General features: G+C 46.0%; 1 protein-coding gene across 29 annotated transcripts in view; it reads right to left on the minus strand.

The window, feature by feature from the left end:
- The window catches only part of LOC129816583 (CLIP-associating protein 1-A-like), a 124012-nt gene that overhangs the window by 47553 nt on the left and 58824 nt on the right, over positions 1-17635 (minus strand). For 28 of the 29 annotated variants that reach the window (XM_055871222.1, XM_055871221.1, XM_055871230.1 and 25 more), the window contains exon 8: positions 15990-16060. In XM_055871222.1, the coding sequence (XP_055727197.1) occupies positions 15990-16060 (71 nt within the window). Of the gene's footprint in view, positions 1-2490; positions 2593-15989; positions 16061-17635 lie in introns of those variants that run through there. The other variant, XM_055871244.1, reaches the window with a different exon arrangement.

Below are 17635 nucleotides of genomic sequence, written 5' to 3' on the forward strand. Positions count from 1 at the left end.
AGAAATGCCTTCTGTAACATGTGACCTTTCATGTGCCTTAATAACAAATTGTATGCCATCTGTAAATACGAATACAATTTTTAAATTACGAGCCTAGTTGGTTTAGCCACAGAAAGAGACAGGAACCTTCCCGCTAGCCATGATTGGTTGAGATAATAAGTGAGCTGTACATGCCAAGAGATGAGTGGATTGGTCTGCCATGTAACACGCTTCTGTCTATAACATGATCTGGTCAGTATGTGTAGGTAATCCTTTTTAACGCGTCTTTTTTGAAAGATACTGCAAAAGGTGTTGTTCTCCACTTTCTGGAGTTTGGAAATCAGTGGAAGTAGAGTATGATAGATAAGGGGATGAAGAAAATTCTGGTGTTGATTGCAAATATAGAGAGGGAGAAGCGTCCATTCATGTATACGGGTAAGATAGTCTAGCTAGCTACATTTTCAGATATTACACATATCTAATTTAGTCAGAAAGTTGTTTTCATTTTAAGTTAAAGTATACTGTTAGCTAGCTAACGTTAGCTGGCTCTCTAGCAAGCTAAAGTTACATGTATGATGTGTGTAGTTATATTATTCGTATCTCAGAGCCATTTGTATTGCTAGTTATAGCCTAATGTTAGCTAGCTAACATTGAACGTTATGAGTTGGGATTATGGTTCATTGTTTAGCTAGCTAGCTATATGTAAACAAAACACTCCACTATGCAAGTAACCATTTCAATAGAATGTTCATGATGTCACTGCGACAACTGTCGATAGACGTAGATGGTAAATTCGCTCTGGCTATCTACTCCGATTTCAGAGCACTCTCGTCTGTGTGCCAGCAGAATAACTGATGAATTAACGAACGCTCAACCCATTGAATATGGCCGATGTCAGTAAATGTTGGCAAAAAAAGTTCTTCAATTGTTGCCAGCAGCACATTTGCAATTACCAACGTTAGCCAGTTAGCTTGGGTGCTCCTTGGCCAGAGCGTCCTTGGGATCAATTTCCAAACGCCTTAAGGTACTATGTTCATCTGTACAAACAATAGTACGCAAGTATAAACACCATGGGACCACGCAGCCGTCATACCGCTCAGGAAGGAGACGCGTTCTGTGTTCTAGAGATGAACGTACTTTGGTGCGAAAAGTGCAAATGAATCCCAGAACAACAGCAAAGGACCCTGTGAAGATGCTGGAGGAACATGTACAAAAGTATCTATATCCACAGTAAAACAAGTCCTATATCGACATAACCTGAAAGGCCGCTCAGCAAGGAAGAAGCCACTGCTCCAAAACCGCCATAAAAAAGCCACACTACGGTTTGCTACTGTACATGGGGACAAAGAACGTAGTTTTGGAGAAATGTCCTCTGGTCTGATGAAACAAAAATAGAACTGCTTGGCCATAAGGACCATCGTTATAATTGGAGGAAAAAGGGGGCAGGCTTGCAAGCCAAAGAACACCATCCCGACCGTGAAGCACGGGGTTGGCGGCAGCATCATGTTGTGGGGGTGCTTTGCTGCAGGAGGGACTGGTGCACTTCACAAAATAGATGGCATCATGAGGTTGGAAAATTATTTGGATACTAAAGCAACATCTCAAGACATCAGTCAGGAAGTTAAAGCTTGGTCGCAAATGGGTCTTCCAAATGGACAATGACGCCAAGCATACTTCCAAAGTTGTGGCAAAATGGCTTAAGGACAACAAAGTCAAGGTATTGGAGTGGCAATCACAAAGTCCTGACCTCAATCCTATAGAATATTCGTGGGCAGAACTGAAAAAGCGTGTGCGAGCAAGAAGGCATATAAACCTGACTCAGTTACACCAGCTCTGTCAGGAGGAATGGGCCAAAATTCACTAAACCTATTGTGGGAAGGTTGTGGAAGGCTACCTGAAACGTTTGACCCAAGTTAAACAATTAAAGGCAATGCTACCAAATACTAATTGAGTGTATGTAGCTTCTGACCCACTGGGAATGTGATGAAAGAAATAAAATCTGAAATAAATCATTTTCTCTACTATTATTCTGACATTCTTAAAATAAAGTGTTGATCCTAATTTGGCTAAGGTGTATGTAAACCTCCGACTTCAACTGTATGTATGTATATGTATATAAATATAAAATAAATAAACTATACAACAAAACAGCGGTCTGTTTTATCCTACACAATAAAAACAGACACATGGTAAACAACAACCATCGTTCTCTATTAGAGAGTTTGAAAACAACAGCCCCACCATTCACTATCTGTTGTTTTTCGATCTATATGTTCACTATCTGGGCACTAGGAACTGGGCCTACATTCTCAAATTGCTACATTGTCTCACAAGAAATATACAAAATAATTAGACAAATCATGAGTTAATATGACTTTCTCTACCTTACAAATCACTGCCCCCCCCCCCCCCCCCCTCGAGAGCGAGAGCAAGCGAGAAACAACCATTCGCCTCTGAGCCCTGTGTGTTCTGCCCTTGACATTAAATAGTCCATTCCATTCGTGCTCTTACCTTCCCCGGTTGTCATAGTGCAAAGCCTTCCTTCCATGCAGAGCAGAGAGAAGAGAGTGAGTGAACAGTCAGGGAGAATGTTGCTTCACGTCTGTGTGTGTGTGTCTCTCCCTGCACTCCTCTCTCTCTCTCCTCCTGTTCTAGTCTGGTGACTACTGCATCCAATACCGCTGCCATCCCTCTCATTTTACATGTACATTTTAGTCATTTAGCAGATGCTCTTATCCTGAGCAACTTACAGTAGTGAGTGCATACATTTTCATACTTTGTTTTTTGCATACTGGTCTCCCCTGGGAATCGAAGCTACAACCCTGGCGTTGCAAGTAGAGGGCTGCGGGTCCGGACAGAGATTATTGCGGCGCGGTCTGTATTTTTCATGATGCGGGCGGTCAGACTGATGACTTAGGGATGTAAAATGTTGTTGTTCCACAAGGCCGACTTACTGTATTAAAAGCACATCTTTATCTCATTGTTTACACACTCTCAGAATTTGGTGCTTCAAGCTGGGACCATGGCTGGCAAGTGAGCTGCGTCACATATGCCTAAAATAACATTGCGGGACTGCGGTTGGGTTCGGGACAAGTTCTTGCTGTAGTGGGTGGAAGTCGGACAGAAATCCCGCGGGGGTGGGCTGGTGCGGTATGAAAAGCTGCGGGTGCTGGCAGGATGAAGAAATCAGTCCCGCGCAGAACTCTAGTTGCAAATGCCATGGTGTACCAACTGAGCCACACGGGAACACGTATCAAGAGGCTCAGGCTGCAGTGGACCCCTCATTTTTGCAGAGAAGTGACATTTGGGCTTTTAGCAACAAGAAATGACACTCCTATCAGATGAAGGTTGCCATGTAATTTACAGAAGAAACATCATCGAGGGTGTACAACAACCAGCACAAACTGAGTCAATGGATGCTTCTCTATCTCATGAGTCATCTCAACAGTACCTATAAGCTTTCTGCAAGATAAATCTGGGGACTTAGGCCAAATCACTGTGTTGTGGTAAATGTGACTTTTACAGTAAGTCTATATGAGATTCACAGCCACAATCTGACAGCAGCAGCCTACGCATCACAACCTTTCACCTCTACAGGAGGAAAACCCATCGCTTACGCCTCAGCAGTCAGGACATTATAACATCCCATCATATCCCAGGAGATGAACTACTAAAGTTTCTATTTCCTGTCAACTAAACTGAAGCATGTTCTACTTGTAGCCGATGTATGCCTCTAGGGAATACAGATACTTTACCACTACAATGACAGATGAAATTCAATAGTTTGCAATGCCAATAGCTTTTCTTTTGGTTTCAGTCGATTAGCAACATTTCTCCGTGTTCCGCACACAAAGATAGCTGTAAAGAAGGTATTTGTTTTTTTATTTTTAATACATTTCTAAAAACCTTTTTTCTTTTTGTCATTATGAGGTATTGTGTGTAGATTGATAAAGAAAAAAAATATTTAATCAATTTTAGAGTAAGGCATAACATAACAAAATGTGGAAAAAGTTAAGGGGTCTGAATACTTCCCGAATGCACTGTACATAACACACACACACACACGCACACACACACACACACACACAAAGGGATTACAGTGAGTCTGATCTGGCTTGGCTACACTGAGGGAATGCAACATCTGAGACACAGTGGTGGCTGCCCTCCTATGGGGAAACTCATCCACTCAAGTCCCAGGTTGTCAGTCTGGCCCTCAGGCCTCCTCTCACCCACATACAAACCCACACACTGGTGACAGATTTGGAGAGTGGACACAACATGGGCAGGAGACCGCCAGGCCACAATGGTGCCAACAGCAAGAGGAGAGAAAGGAGAGGACAGAAAACAAGTGGTGAGAGAGGGGGGGAAGCAAGAAAGCTGGGGAAAAAGTGAGTGAGCGAGTGAGTGAAAATGGAGGGAGAGAGGAACAGTTTCAAGCATACAGTTCCTGGCCTCGCACATAAAAAACAACAACAACAAATAAACAAACAAACAAACGTGATGCAATACCCATTTATCCCCATCCCAAATCCAATTCACATTTTCTACAAGTACAAAAGCACATTATACTGACATTATAAAGACCTTGAGCTCCGGTTGTGTTGTGTTTAATTCCCTCAGCCAAAAAGAGATGTAGCTAAATATCCAGCCTAGAGAGACACGCGCAGAGAGAGAGAGAGACACGCGCAGAGAGAGAGAGAGACACGTACAGAGAGAGAGAGAAACACACGCAGAGAGAGAGAGAGACACGCAGAGAGAGAGAGAGAGAGAGAGACACGCGCAGAGAAAGAGAAAGACACGCGCAGAGAGAGAAAGAGTGACACACGCAGAGAGAGAGAGACACACGCAGAGAGAGAGAGACACGCGCAGAGAAAGAGAGACACACACAGAGAGAGAAAGAGACACACGCAGAGAGAGAAAGAGACACACGCAGAGAGAGAAAGAGACACACGCAGAGAGAGAAAGAGACACACGCAGAGAGAGAGAGAGAGAAACACGCAGAGAGAGAGAGAGAGAAACACGCGCAGAGCGAGAGAGAAACACACGCAGAGCGAGAGAGAAACACACGCAGAGAGAGAGAAACACACGCAGAGAGAGAGAAACACACGCAGAGAGAGAGAAACACGCGCAGAGAGAGAGAGAGAAACACGCGCAGAGAGAGAGAGAGAAACACGCGCAGAGAGAGAGAGAGAAACACGCGCAGAGAGAGAGAGAAACACGCGCAGAGAGAGAGAGAGAAACACGCGCAGAGAGAGAGAGAAACACACGCAGAGAGAGAGAGAGAAACACACGCAGAGAGAGAGAGAGAAACACACGCAGAGAGAGAGAGAAACACACGCAGAGCGAGAGAGAGAAACACACGCAGAGCGAGAGAGAGAAACACACGCAGAGCGAGAGAGAGAAACACACGCAGAGCGAGAGAGAGAAACACACGCAGAGAGAGAGAGAGAAACACACGCAGAGAGAGAGAGAGAAACACACGCAGAGCGAGAGAGAGAAACACACGCAGAGCGAGAGAGAGAAACACACGCAGAGCGAGAGAGAGAAACACACGCAGAGCGAGAGAGAAACACACGCAGAGAGAGTGAGAGAAACACACGCAGAGAGAGAGAGAGAGAAACACACGCAGAGAGAGAGAGAGAGAAACACACGCAGAGAGAGAGAGAGAGAAACACACGCAGAGCGAGAGAGAGAGAAACACACGCAGAGCGAGAGAGAGAAACACACGCAGAGCGAGAGAGAGAAACACACGCAGAGAGAGAGAGAAACACACGCAGAGAGCGAGAGAGAAACACACGCAGAGAGCGAGAGAGAAACACACGCAGAGAGCGAGAGAGAAACACACGCAGAGAGCGAGAGAGAAACACACGCAGAGAGCGAGAGAGAAACACACGCAGAGAGAGAGAGAGAGAGAGAGAGAGAGAGAGAGAAACACACGCAGAGAGAGAGAGAAACACAGGCAGAGAGAGAGAGAGAAACACACGCAGAGAGAGAGAGAAACACACGCAGAGAGAGAGAGAAACACACGCAGCGAGAGAGAGAAACACGCGCAGAGAGAGAGAGAGAGACACACACGCAGAGAGAGAGAGAGAAACACACGCAGAGAGAGAGAGAGAAACACACGCAGAGAGCGAGAGAGAGAAACACACGCAGAGAGAGAGAGAGAAACACACGCAGAGAGAGAGAGAGAAACACACGCAGAGAGCGAGAGAGAGAAACACACGCAGAGAGAGAGAGAGAGAAACACACGCAGAGAGAGAGAGAGAGAAACACACGCAGAGAGCGAGAGAGAGAAACACACGCAGAGAGAGAGAGAGAGAAACACAAGCAGAGAGAGAGAGAGAGAAACACACGCAGAGAGCGAGAGAGAGAAACACACGCAGAGAGCGAGAGAGAAACACACGCAGAGAGCGAGAGAGAAACACGCGCAGAGAGAGAGAGAGAAACACGCGCAGAGAGAGAGAGAGAAACACGCGCAGAGAGAGAGAGAGAGAAACACACGCAGAGAGAGAGAGAGAAACACACGCAGAGAGAGAGAGAGAAACACACGCAGAGACAGAGAAACACGCGCAGAGAGAGAGAGAGAAACACGCGCAGAGAGAGAGAGAGAAACACACGCAGAGAGAGAGAGAGAAACACACGCAGAGCGAGAGAGAGAAACACACGCAGAGAGAGAGAGAGAAACACGCGCAGAGAGAGAGACACACACGCAGAGAGAGAGACACACACGCAGAGAGAGACACACACGCAGAGAGAGAGAGAGACACACGCGCAGAGAGAGAGAGAGAAACACGCGCAGAGAGAGAGAGAGAAACACACGCAGAGAGAGAGACACACACGCAGAGAGAGAGAGAGACACACGCGCAGAGAGAGAGAGAGAAACACACGCAGAGAGAGAGACACACACGCAGAGAGAGAGAGAGAAACACACGCAGAGAGAGAGACACACACGCAGAGAGAGAGAGAGACACACGCGCAGAGAGAGAGAGAGAAACACGCGCAGAGAGAGAGAGAGAAACACGCGCAGAGAGAGAGAGAACACGCGCAGAGAGAGAGAGAACACGCGCAGAGAGAGAGAGAAACACGCGCAGAGAGAGAGAGAGAAACACACGCAGAGAGAGAGAGAGAAACACACGCAGAGCGAGAGAGAGAAACACACGCAGAGCGAGAGAGAGAAACACACGCAGAGCGAGAGAGAGAAACACACGCAGAGCGAGAGAGAGAAACACACGCAGAGCGAGAGAGAGAAACACACGCAGAGCGAGAGAGAGAAACACACGCAGAGCGAGAGAGAGAAACACACGCAGAGCGAGAGAGAGAAACACACGCAGAGCGAGAGAGAGAAACACACGCAGAGCGAGAGAGAGAAACACACGCAGAGCGAGAAAGAAACACACGCAGAGCGAGAGAGAGAAACACACGCAGAGCGAGAGAGAGAAACACACGCAGAGAGAGAGAGAGAGAAACACACGCAGAGAGAGAGAGAGAGAAACACACGCAGAGCGAGAGAGAAACACACGCAGAGCGAGAGAGAGAGAAACACACGCAGAGCGAGAGAGAGAAACACACGCAGAGCGAGAGAGAAACACACGCAGAGCGAGAGAGAGAAACACACGCAGAGAGAGAGAGAAACACACGCAGAGAGAGAGAGAAACACACGCAGAGAGAGAGAGAAACACACGCAGGGAGCGAGAGAGAAACACACGCAGGGAGCGAGAGAGAAACACACGCAGAGAGCGAGAGAGAAACACACGCAGAGAGAGAGAGAGAGAGAGAAACACACGCAGAGAGAGAGAGAGAGAGAGAGAGAGAGAGAGAGAGAGAGAGAGAGAGAGAGAGAGAGAGAGAGAAACACAGGCAGAGAGAGAGAGAGAGAAACACAGGCAGAGAGAGAGAGAGAAACACAGGCAGAGAGAGAGAGAAACACACGCAGAGAGAGAGAGAAACACACGCAGCGAGAGAGAGAGAGAAACACGCGCAGAGAGAGAGAGAGAGAAACACGCGCAGAGAGAGAGAGAGAAACACGCGCAGAGAGAGAGAAACACGCGCAGAGAGAGAGACACACACGCAGAGAGAGAGAGAGAAACACACGCAGAGAGAGAGAGAGAAACACACGCAGAGAGAGAGAGAGAAACACACGCAGAGAGAGAGAGAGAAACACACGCAGAGAGAGAGAGAGAAACACACGCAGAGAGAGAGAGAGAAACACACGCAGAGATAGAGAGAGAAACACATGCAGAGAGCGAGAGAGAGAAACACACGCAGAGAGCGAGAGAGAGAAACACACGCAGAGAGCGAGAGAGAGAAACACACGCAGAGAGAGAGAGCGAGAGAAACACACGCAGAGAGAGAGAGCGAGAGAGAGAAACACACGCAGAGAGCGAGAGAGAGAAACACACGCAGAGAGCGAGAGAGAGAAACACACGCAGAGAGCGAGAGAGAAACACACGCAGAGAGCGAGAGAGAAACACGCGCAGAGAGAGAGAAACACGCACAGAGAGAGAGAGAGAAACACACGCAGAGAGAGAGAGAGAGAAACACACGCAGAGAGAGAGAGAGAGAAACACACGCAGAGAGAGAGAGAGAGAAACACACGCAGAGAGAGAGAGAGAAACACGCGCAGAGAGAGAGAGAGAAACACGCGCAGAGAGAGAGAGAGAAACACACGCAGAGAGAGAGAGAAACACACGCAGAGACAGAGAAACACGCGCAGAGAGAGAGAGAGAAACACGCGCAGAGAGAGAGAGAGAAACACACGCAGAGAGAGAGAGAGAGAAACACACGCAGAGAGAGAGAAACACACACGCAGAGAGAGAGAAACACACACAGAGAGAGAGAGAGAAACACGCGCAGAGAGAGAGAGAGAAACACGCGCAGAGAGAGAGAGAGACACACGCAGAGAGAGAGAGAGAGAAACACACGCAGAGAGAGAGAGAGAAACACACGCAGAGCGAGAGAGAGAAACACACGCAGAGCGAGAGAGAGAAACACACGCAGAGCGAGAGAAACACACGCAGAGCGAGAGAAACACACGCAGAGCGAGAGAGAGAAACACACGCAGAGCGAGAGAGAGACATCACCAGAGGGTGTGGCCTACTCCCGAACGTACACGTTGCTCACCACCCAACAATCACCCCAGAGCATCTGCACGACCACTCCCATCTGAGGAAACAGACATTAGGGATGTTTACCAAGTCTCTAAAGGACGTGGCACTTGGTAGACAAACACCTCATGCCGTATTGGACAGAGGACCACCCAGAGACCCCTACCAGACCACTGCACCAACAAGGAGCCCCAGGCCCCTTCAACGCCACACCAGACCCAGCGCACCCCACAGGCCCCACCCACCACCAGACCATCACCACTTCCATCGGCTTAGCCAGACCGGACCGGGCCCAGCCTACTACCCCGCATCAGACCACCACCCCTACCAGACCAGAGAGGAAGCCCCACGGCCCAGACCTGGTCCCCCTCCACTCCACAGGGCCCAACAGCAGGACCAGCGCAGCTACGCAGAGGTCGTCAGAGGACAGGAGAACCTTGTAGGATTAAGTGAGATTAAACAGCTCCTCCAATACATCTGCACTAAACTGCACTAAACACACACACACACACACACACACACACACACACACACACACACACACACACACACACACACACACACACACACACACACACACACCACACACCACACACCACACACACACACACACACACACACACACACACACACACCTATTGTACTCAAATGTACTTGTTCAATGAATAGGAATGTTTATATATATAACAGAAAGAATGTTAGCTGTTATCCTGTTTATCTCGCTCTTAACAACTTAATAGTTAACAACTTAATAGTTAGTAGTCACAGTATTTCTGACTGCTATTCTTTCTTTTGTAACATGAAATCGCTATCAGTTAGCATGTGGAACATTCAGGGCCTAAACTCATCAACCTTTGGACTGAAGAGTTTAGCACTGGAGTTCAACAAAAACCTTAAAGATGTTGATGTCATCATTCTGCAGGAGACATGGTGTAAGGCTGACATTGTCACTCACTGTCCCACAGGTTACAGAGAGGTAATTGTACCGTCACAGAAACACAGCTCTGTCAATAGAGGCAGAGACTCTGGAGGACTGATCATTTGGTACAAATCCGAACTACAACATCTAATTGACCCCCTCAAAATTGGCAAATATCACATTTGGTTAAAACTGAAAAAAGAACTTGTACTGACAGAAAAAGATGTGTTCCTTTGCGCAATTTATATCCCCCCCTCAGAATCCCCATATTACTCAGAGGAGATCTTCCCTACCCTTGAGGAAGAGACGTGCCATTTCCAGGCCCAGGGAAATGTGCTCATCTGTGGGGACACAAATGCGCGCACAGGAACACTACCTGATCTAACGAGCACACGAGGGGACAGCTTTATTACAGGCCATACTGTTTCTAACTGCCTTAATCTCCCCCATAGAAACAACAGTGACAGCACCGTCAACAAAAACGGAAGGGATCTTTTGCAGCTCTGTAGAAGCCTGGGTCTGTACTTTGTCAATGGTAGGTTACGGGGGGACTCTTTGGGGAGATTCACCTACTGCTCACCTCTTGGCCACAGTACAGTAGACTATATGATCACAGACATTGACCCTTTCTCTCTCAGCTCATTCACTGTCAAGCCACTAACACCTCTGTCTGATCACAGCCAAATTACATTGTTCCTCAAAAGAACAGACATGGAAACAACCACACATTCACAGCCCAGTAAGCTGTACAACATCAGAAATTCATACAGATGGGCCCAAAACAGCACAGAAGAATACCAGAAAGCAACCTGGAACCAAAATATCCAAACACTCTTAGATAACTTTCTGGATACCACATTCACTCACAGTAAAGAAGGCATCAATCTAGCAGTACAAAACATCAACTATATATTCAGGCAAACGGCAAAAGAAGCACAATTGAAATTGATAAAAAACAAAACAATGACACAGATGACAACTGGTTTGATGCAGATTGTAAAATTATAAGAAAAAAAATTAGAACACTATCCAACCAAAAGCACAGAGACCCAAATAATGGTGAATTACGCCTTCATTACTGTGAGACTTTAAAACTCTATAAACGTACACTCAGAACCAAAAAAGCCCAGTACAACAGAAAGCAGCTGATGCTAATTGAGGAGTCCATAAACAAACAACTTCTGGCAAAATTGGAAAAAATTCAAGAAATCTAAACAAGAGGAATTAGCGATACAAAATGGTGACATATGGACAACCCATTTTAAAACACTCTACAACACCGTTCAAATTGACACAAACGCAGAACAACGCCAAATTCATGAGAAGTTGAATGGATTAGAAAAAGCTATAAAGGACAACCAAAATCCACTGGACTCCCCAATTACTGACCAGGAGCTCTATAAGAAACTTCAGGCTCTCAAATTTAAAAAGGCATGCGGACCTGATGGCATCCTAAATGAGATGCTCAAACTCACTAGTGCAAAATTTCAATTGGCCATATTAAAACTGTTTAATTTGATCCTGAGTGTAGGTTATTTCCCTGACATCTGGAATCAAGGACTCATAACCCCAATCTTTAAAAACGGAGACAAATTTGACCCTAACAATTACAGAGGCATTTGTGTGAACAGTAACCTGGGGAAGGTTTTCTGTAGTATTATAAATGTAAGAGTTCTAAACTTCCTTAATAAGCACAATGTCTTGAGTAAAAGCCAAATTGGATTTATACCAAAACATCGCACGACCGATCATATTTACACCCTACACACCCTGATAGGTAAACATGTCCACCAAAATAATACCAAAATATACGCTTGCTTTATCGACTTCCAAAAAGCATTTGATTCTATTTGGCACACAGGACTGTTCTACAAAGTTATTGAAAGTGGTGTAGGGGGTAAAACATATGACATAATTAAATCAATGTATACTGGCAATACGTGCAGCATTAAAATTGGCAAGAAAAGAACAGAATTCTTTAACCAGGGGCGGGGCCTTCGTCAGGGTTGTAATCTGAGCCCTGCACTCTTCAATATTTACATCAACGAATTGGCCACTATTCTAGATAAATCCTCAGCCCCTGGTGTTAGTCTCCATAATTCAGAGGTTAAATGCCTACTCTTTGCAGATGACCTATGCCTGTTGTCACCCACAGCACATGGCCTACAGCAGAGCCTGGATCTGCTAGAGCAGTACTGCCAGACCTGGGCCCTGGCAGTAAACCCCAAAAAGACTAAAATAATGATTTTCCAGAGAAGATCCAGATCTCAGGGAATTAGACCAAAGTTCTCAATTGGTACAAAATATATAGAGTACTGCACACACTACAATTACTTAGGTTTAAAAATAAGCTCAACTGGACACCTTAATGAGGCAGTGAATGAACTGAGAGAGAAAGCACGCAGGGCATTCTACGCAATTAAAAAGCAAATTCAAATTGAAATACCTATTAAAATCTGGCTAAAACTAATTGAATATGTCATTGAACCAATTGCACTTTATGGCAGCGAGGTGTGGGGTCCACTTGCAAAACAAGATTTCATCAAATGGGACAAACATCCCATTGAAACCCTGCATGCAGAGTTCTGTAAGATTCTCCTACATGTCCAGAGGAAAACTACAAACAATGCATGCAGGGCAGAATTAGGCAAATATCCACTAATAATAAAAACTCAAAAAAGAGCAATTAAGTTTTGGAAACATCTAAAATACAGTGACCCCCTCTCATATCACTACCAAGCCCTGCAATACCAAGAGCTGAGCAAAGAAAAGAGTCCCCTCATCCAGCTGGTCCTGGGGCTGAGTTCACAAACCTGTTCTACTAACACACTGAAGCCTCAGGACCAGAACATCCAATCAATCAGAATAAACCAAATTACAACACAGTCAAAACAAAACTACATTGCTTATTGGGAAACACAAGCACAAGCACAGAGCAAAATGCAGTGCTATCTGGCCCTAAATCGACAGTACACCATGGCTAACTATTTGACTATGGTTACTGATCAAAACCTTAGAAAAACCTTGACAAAGTACAGGCTCAGTGAGCACAGCCTTGCCATTGAGAAGGGTAGACACAGGAAAACCTGGCTCCCTGTAGAGGAAAGGCTGTGCAACCACTGCACAACAGCAGAACTTGAGACGGAGCTGCATTTCCTGACAAAATGTCAAAAATATAAAACAATTAGAGTGTGTCATTTCCCCAAATTTGAAACTCTTATTCAAGGTTTTAAAGACCTCTCTGATGAGGATAGGCTACCCGTCCTGTTGGGGGAGGACGCAGAGAGCTGTGGGTTGGCAGCGCACTACATTGCTGCCTGCCATAAGTTGAGGGACAGTGTCTGACAGACCAATCAACCTGCACATGTACTCTACTGTATGTTTATTGTTATTGTTGAATGTATGGTTATTTTGACACTTAGTTATTGTTGTTACTGTTGTCCCGTTGACCATTTTGATTCTCATTTTTATATTGTAAATAAGCTTTGGCAATATGTACATTGTTACGTCATGCCAATAAAGCAAATTGAATTGAATTGAATTGAGAAACACACGCAGAGCGAGAGAGAGAGAAACACACGCAGAGAGAGAGAAACACACGCAGAGAGAGAGAGAAACACACGCAGAGCGAGAGAGAGAGAAACACACGCAGAGCGAGAGAGAGAGAAACACACGCAGAGCGAGAGAGAGAGAAACACACGCAGAGCGAGAGAGAGAAACACACGCAGAGCGAGAGAGAGAAACACACGCAGAGCGAGAGAGAGAAACACACGCAGAGCGAGAGAGAGAAACACACGCAGAGCGAGAGAAACACACGCAGAGAGAGAGAGAGAAACACACGCAGAGAGCGAGAGAGAAACACACGCAGAGAGAGAGAGAAACACACGCAGAGAGAGAGAGAGAGAGAGAGAGAGAAACACACGCAGAGAGAGAGAGAGAGAGAGAGAGAGAAACACACGCAGAGAGAGAGAGAGAGAGAGAGAAACACACGCAGAGAGAGAGAGAGAAACACAGGCAGAGAGAGAGAGAGAAACACACGCAGAGAGAGAGAGAGAGAGAAACACACGCAGAGAGAGAGAGAGAGAGAAACACACGCAGAGAGAGAGAGAGAGAAACACACGCAGAGAGAGAGAGAGAGAAACACACGCAGAGAGAGAGAGAGAGAAACACACGCAGAGAGAGAGAGAGAGAAACACACGCAGAGAGAGAGAGAGAGAAACACACGCAGAGAGAGAGAGAGAGAAACACACGCAGAGAGAGAGAGAGAAACACACGCAGAGCGAGAGAGAAACACACGCAGAGCGAGAGAGAGAGAAACACACGCAGAGCGAGAGAGAGAGAAACACACGCAGAGCGAGAGAGAGAGAAACACACGCAGAGCGAGAGAGAGAGAGAAACACACGCAGAGAGAGAGAGAGAGAGAAACACGCGCAGAGAGAGAGAGAGAAACACACGCAGAGAGAGAGAGAGAAACACACGCAGAGAGAGAGAGAGAAACACACGCAGAGAGAGAGAGAGAAACACACGCAGAGAGAGAGAGAGAAACACGCGCAGAGAGAGAGAGAGAAACACACGCAGAGAGAGAGAGAGAAACACACGCAGAGAGAGAGAGAGAAACACGCGCAGAGAGAGAGAGAGAAACACACGCAGAGAGAGAGAGAGAGAAACACACGCAGAGAGAGAGAAACACGCGCAGAGAGAGAGAGAAACACGCGCAGAGAGAGAGAGAAACACACGCAGAGAGAGAGAAACACACGCAGAGAGAGAGAGAAACACACGCAGAGAGAGAGAGAAACACACGCAGAGAGAGAGAGAAACACACGCAGAGAGAGAGAGAAACACACGCAGAGAGAGAGAGAGAAACACACGCAGAGAGAGAAACACACACAGAGAGAGAGAGAGAAACACACGCAGAGAGAGAGAGAGAGAGAGAAACACACGCAGAGAGAGAGAGAAACACACGCAGAGAGAGAGAGAAACACACGCAGAGAGAGAGAGAAACACACGCAGAGAGAGAGAGAAACACACGCAGAGAGAGAGAGAAACACACGCAGAGCGAGAGAGAGAAACACACGCAGAGCGAGAGAGAAACACACGCAGAGCGAGAGAGAGAAACACACGCAGAGCGAGAGAGAGAAACACACGCAGAGCGAGAGAGAGAAACACACGCAGAGCGAGAGAGAGAAACACTAAAATCTATAGATTTGCTGTTTTCTATTTTATTAGGATCCCCATTAGCTGTTTCAAAAGCAGCAGCTACTCTTCCTGGGGTCCACACATTAATAGACAACAGCTCAAGGACAGAACTACATCAATTCAAAAATAAATTAAAAAGTCACACGTAGTCTACATATCAATACCAATACACACACACAAACTATCTAGGTCCAATACACACAAACTATCCAGGTCAAAGAGAGAGTCGTTGTGCCATGAGGTGTTGCTTTATCCGTTTTTTTGAAACCAGGTTTGCTGTTCATCTGAGCAATATGAGATGGAACGGAGTTCCATGAAATAATGGCTTTATATAATACTGTACGCTTTCTTGAATTTGTTCTGGATTTGGGGACTGTGAAAAGACCCCTGGGTGCATGTCTGGTGGGGTAAGTATGTGTGTCAGAGCTGTGTGTAAGTTGACCATGCAAACTATTTGGGATTTTCAACACATTAATGTTTCTTATAAAAAGAAGAAGAAAGAAAGACAGAGAGAGCGAACAAACTAGATAGAGGAGAGAGATCTCAAGGAGAAATTAGGCAAATCCCCTCATAACCCTAGAGCTCCATGGGAAACAACTCTCAGCTAAGTCAATAAGATGGTTGTATTTGAGTCCGTCCAGAAACTCAAAGTGCATACAAAATACACAGGAAAATGAAAGAGAGAGAGCAGAACACAGGAAGAAAATAGACACAAACAGCCCCAGGAGCAATGGTAATAGCCCCTCCACCATGAATCAACAGAACAGGGGTCCAGCAGCAGCATCACTCACCTGAAGCTGAGGATGGGATCATGTTCCCAGATCTTTGGACTTCATCAAATCTACTGAAGATTACATTCAACCTGCAGAGGAGAGGAGAGGAACAGAAGGTTACATTCAACCTGCAGAGGAATAAAACAAAAGTAAGAGAAGAGGAAAGGAAGGAAGAGAAGAGGAAAGGAAGGAAGAGAAGGGGAAAGGAAGGAAGAGAATAGAAGAGGAAAGGAAGGAAGAGGAAAGGAAGGAAGAGAAGAGAAGAGGAAAGGAAGGAAGAGGAAAGGAAGGAAGAGGAAAGGAAGGAAGAGAAGAGGAAAGGAAGGAAGAGAGGAGGAAAGGAAGAGAAGGGGAAAGGAAAGGAAAGGAAGGAAGAGAGGAGGAAAGGAAGGAAGAGAAGGGGAAAGGAAGGAAGAGAGGAGGAAAGGAAGAGAAGGGGAAAGGAAGAGAAGGGGAAAGGAAGAGAGGAGGAAAGGAAGGAAGAGAGGAGGAAAGGAAGGAAGAGAGGAGGAAAGGAAGGAAGAGAGGAGGAAAGGAAGAGAAGGGGAAAGGAAGAGAAGGGGAAAGGAAGAGAAGGGGAAAGGAAGAGAAGGGGAAAGGAAGAGAAGGGGAAAGAGAGAAACAGGTTAGAAAACTGATAAAGAAACAGGAAGGTGAATAGCCTTCTCACTGATTCACCCGACATTATGGATCTGTACCTGTCAGAGAGAACATTTCCCTCTGGCCTATTCAGAAGAACAGAGAGCCAAACTAGACCACATAAAACTGGCAGATGAGCATTTAATAGGTAGAATGAGCGTTTGGAACGACCTTGGCTCAAAGAATGTGGAGGGAAACCTAAAAAGGCAGGACTGATAGAATGTAATACCGAATACAATTTCCTCCAAGTCACCCTAGTGGTGTAGTGCTACTGTTTAGGTCATAATATCTCAAATGAAATTTGTACCGACAGAATATTATTATAGAATATGCATAAAAAGCATCATTTGGCCTATGCCCACACATTGTCTCAAGAAAATGTTATATTTGTAATACCTTCAAATGAGGCATATTTAATTTCAAAATAGGCCATCACTGTCAATCGTGAATGATAATTCTTCAGGTTGTAGCGGTGAAATGTCCAAACTGCGTCTGCATGACAATCAATGATGTCAATCAGTTTCATGGGAATATGCATTTAGATCTTCCTGAATGACTGTTTGGTGAGAGAATGACAGCAGCTGGAGTTAAACTGGTAGCTTTTCTTGTTTTTCCTTTCAATCAAAGCGTATATCCTGCCTAGTGGCGCGCATCACTTAACATGGTCCACACACACCCGCACAGGCCAGAGCCTGAGGCTGAAAAGATTTGTCATGGGCCCTCAGATCCTCAAAAAGTTCTACAGCTGCACCATCGAGAGCAACTTGACAAGCTGCCTCACCACTTGACCGCAAAGCGCTACAAAGGGTGATGCGGACAGCCCAGTACATCACTGGGGCCGAGCTCCCTGCCATCCAGGACCTCTATATCAGGCGGTCTCAGAGGAAGGCTCGAAGCTCCCAAGCAATTGAATGTCAACTCTGCTACCGTCCGACAAACGGTACCGGAGCATCAGCTCTATTGGCACTGACTATCTTGCACTGACTCTACACACTCACTAGACTTTATTTACAAACAATATATAT

The sequence above is a fragment of the Salvelinus fontinalis genome, chromosome 19, assembly GCF_029448725.1.
Source record: "Salvelinus fontinalis isolate EN_2023a chromosome 19, ASM2944872v1, whole genome shotgun sequence".
Taxonomy (NCBI): Eukaryota; Metazoa; Chordata; class Actinopteri; order Salmoniformes; family Salmonidae; genus Salvelinus; species Salvelinus fontinalis.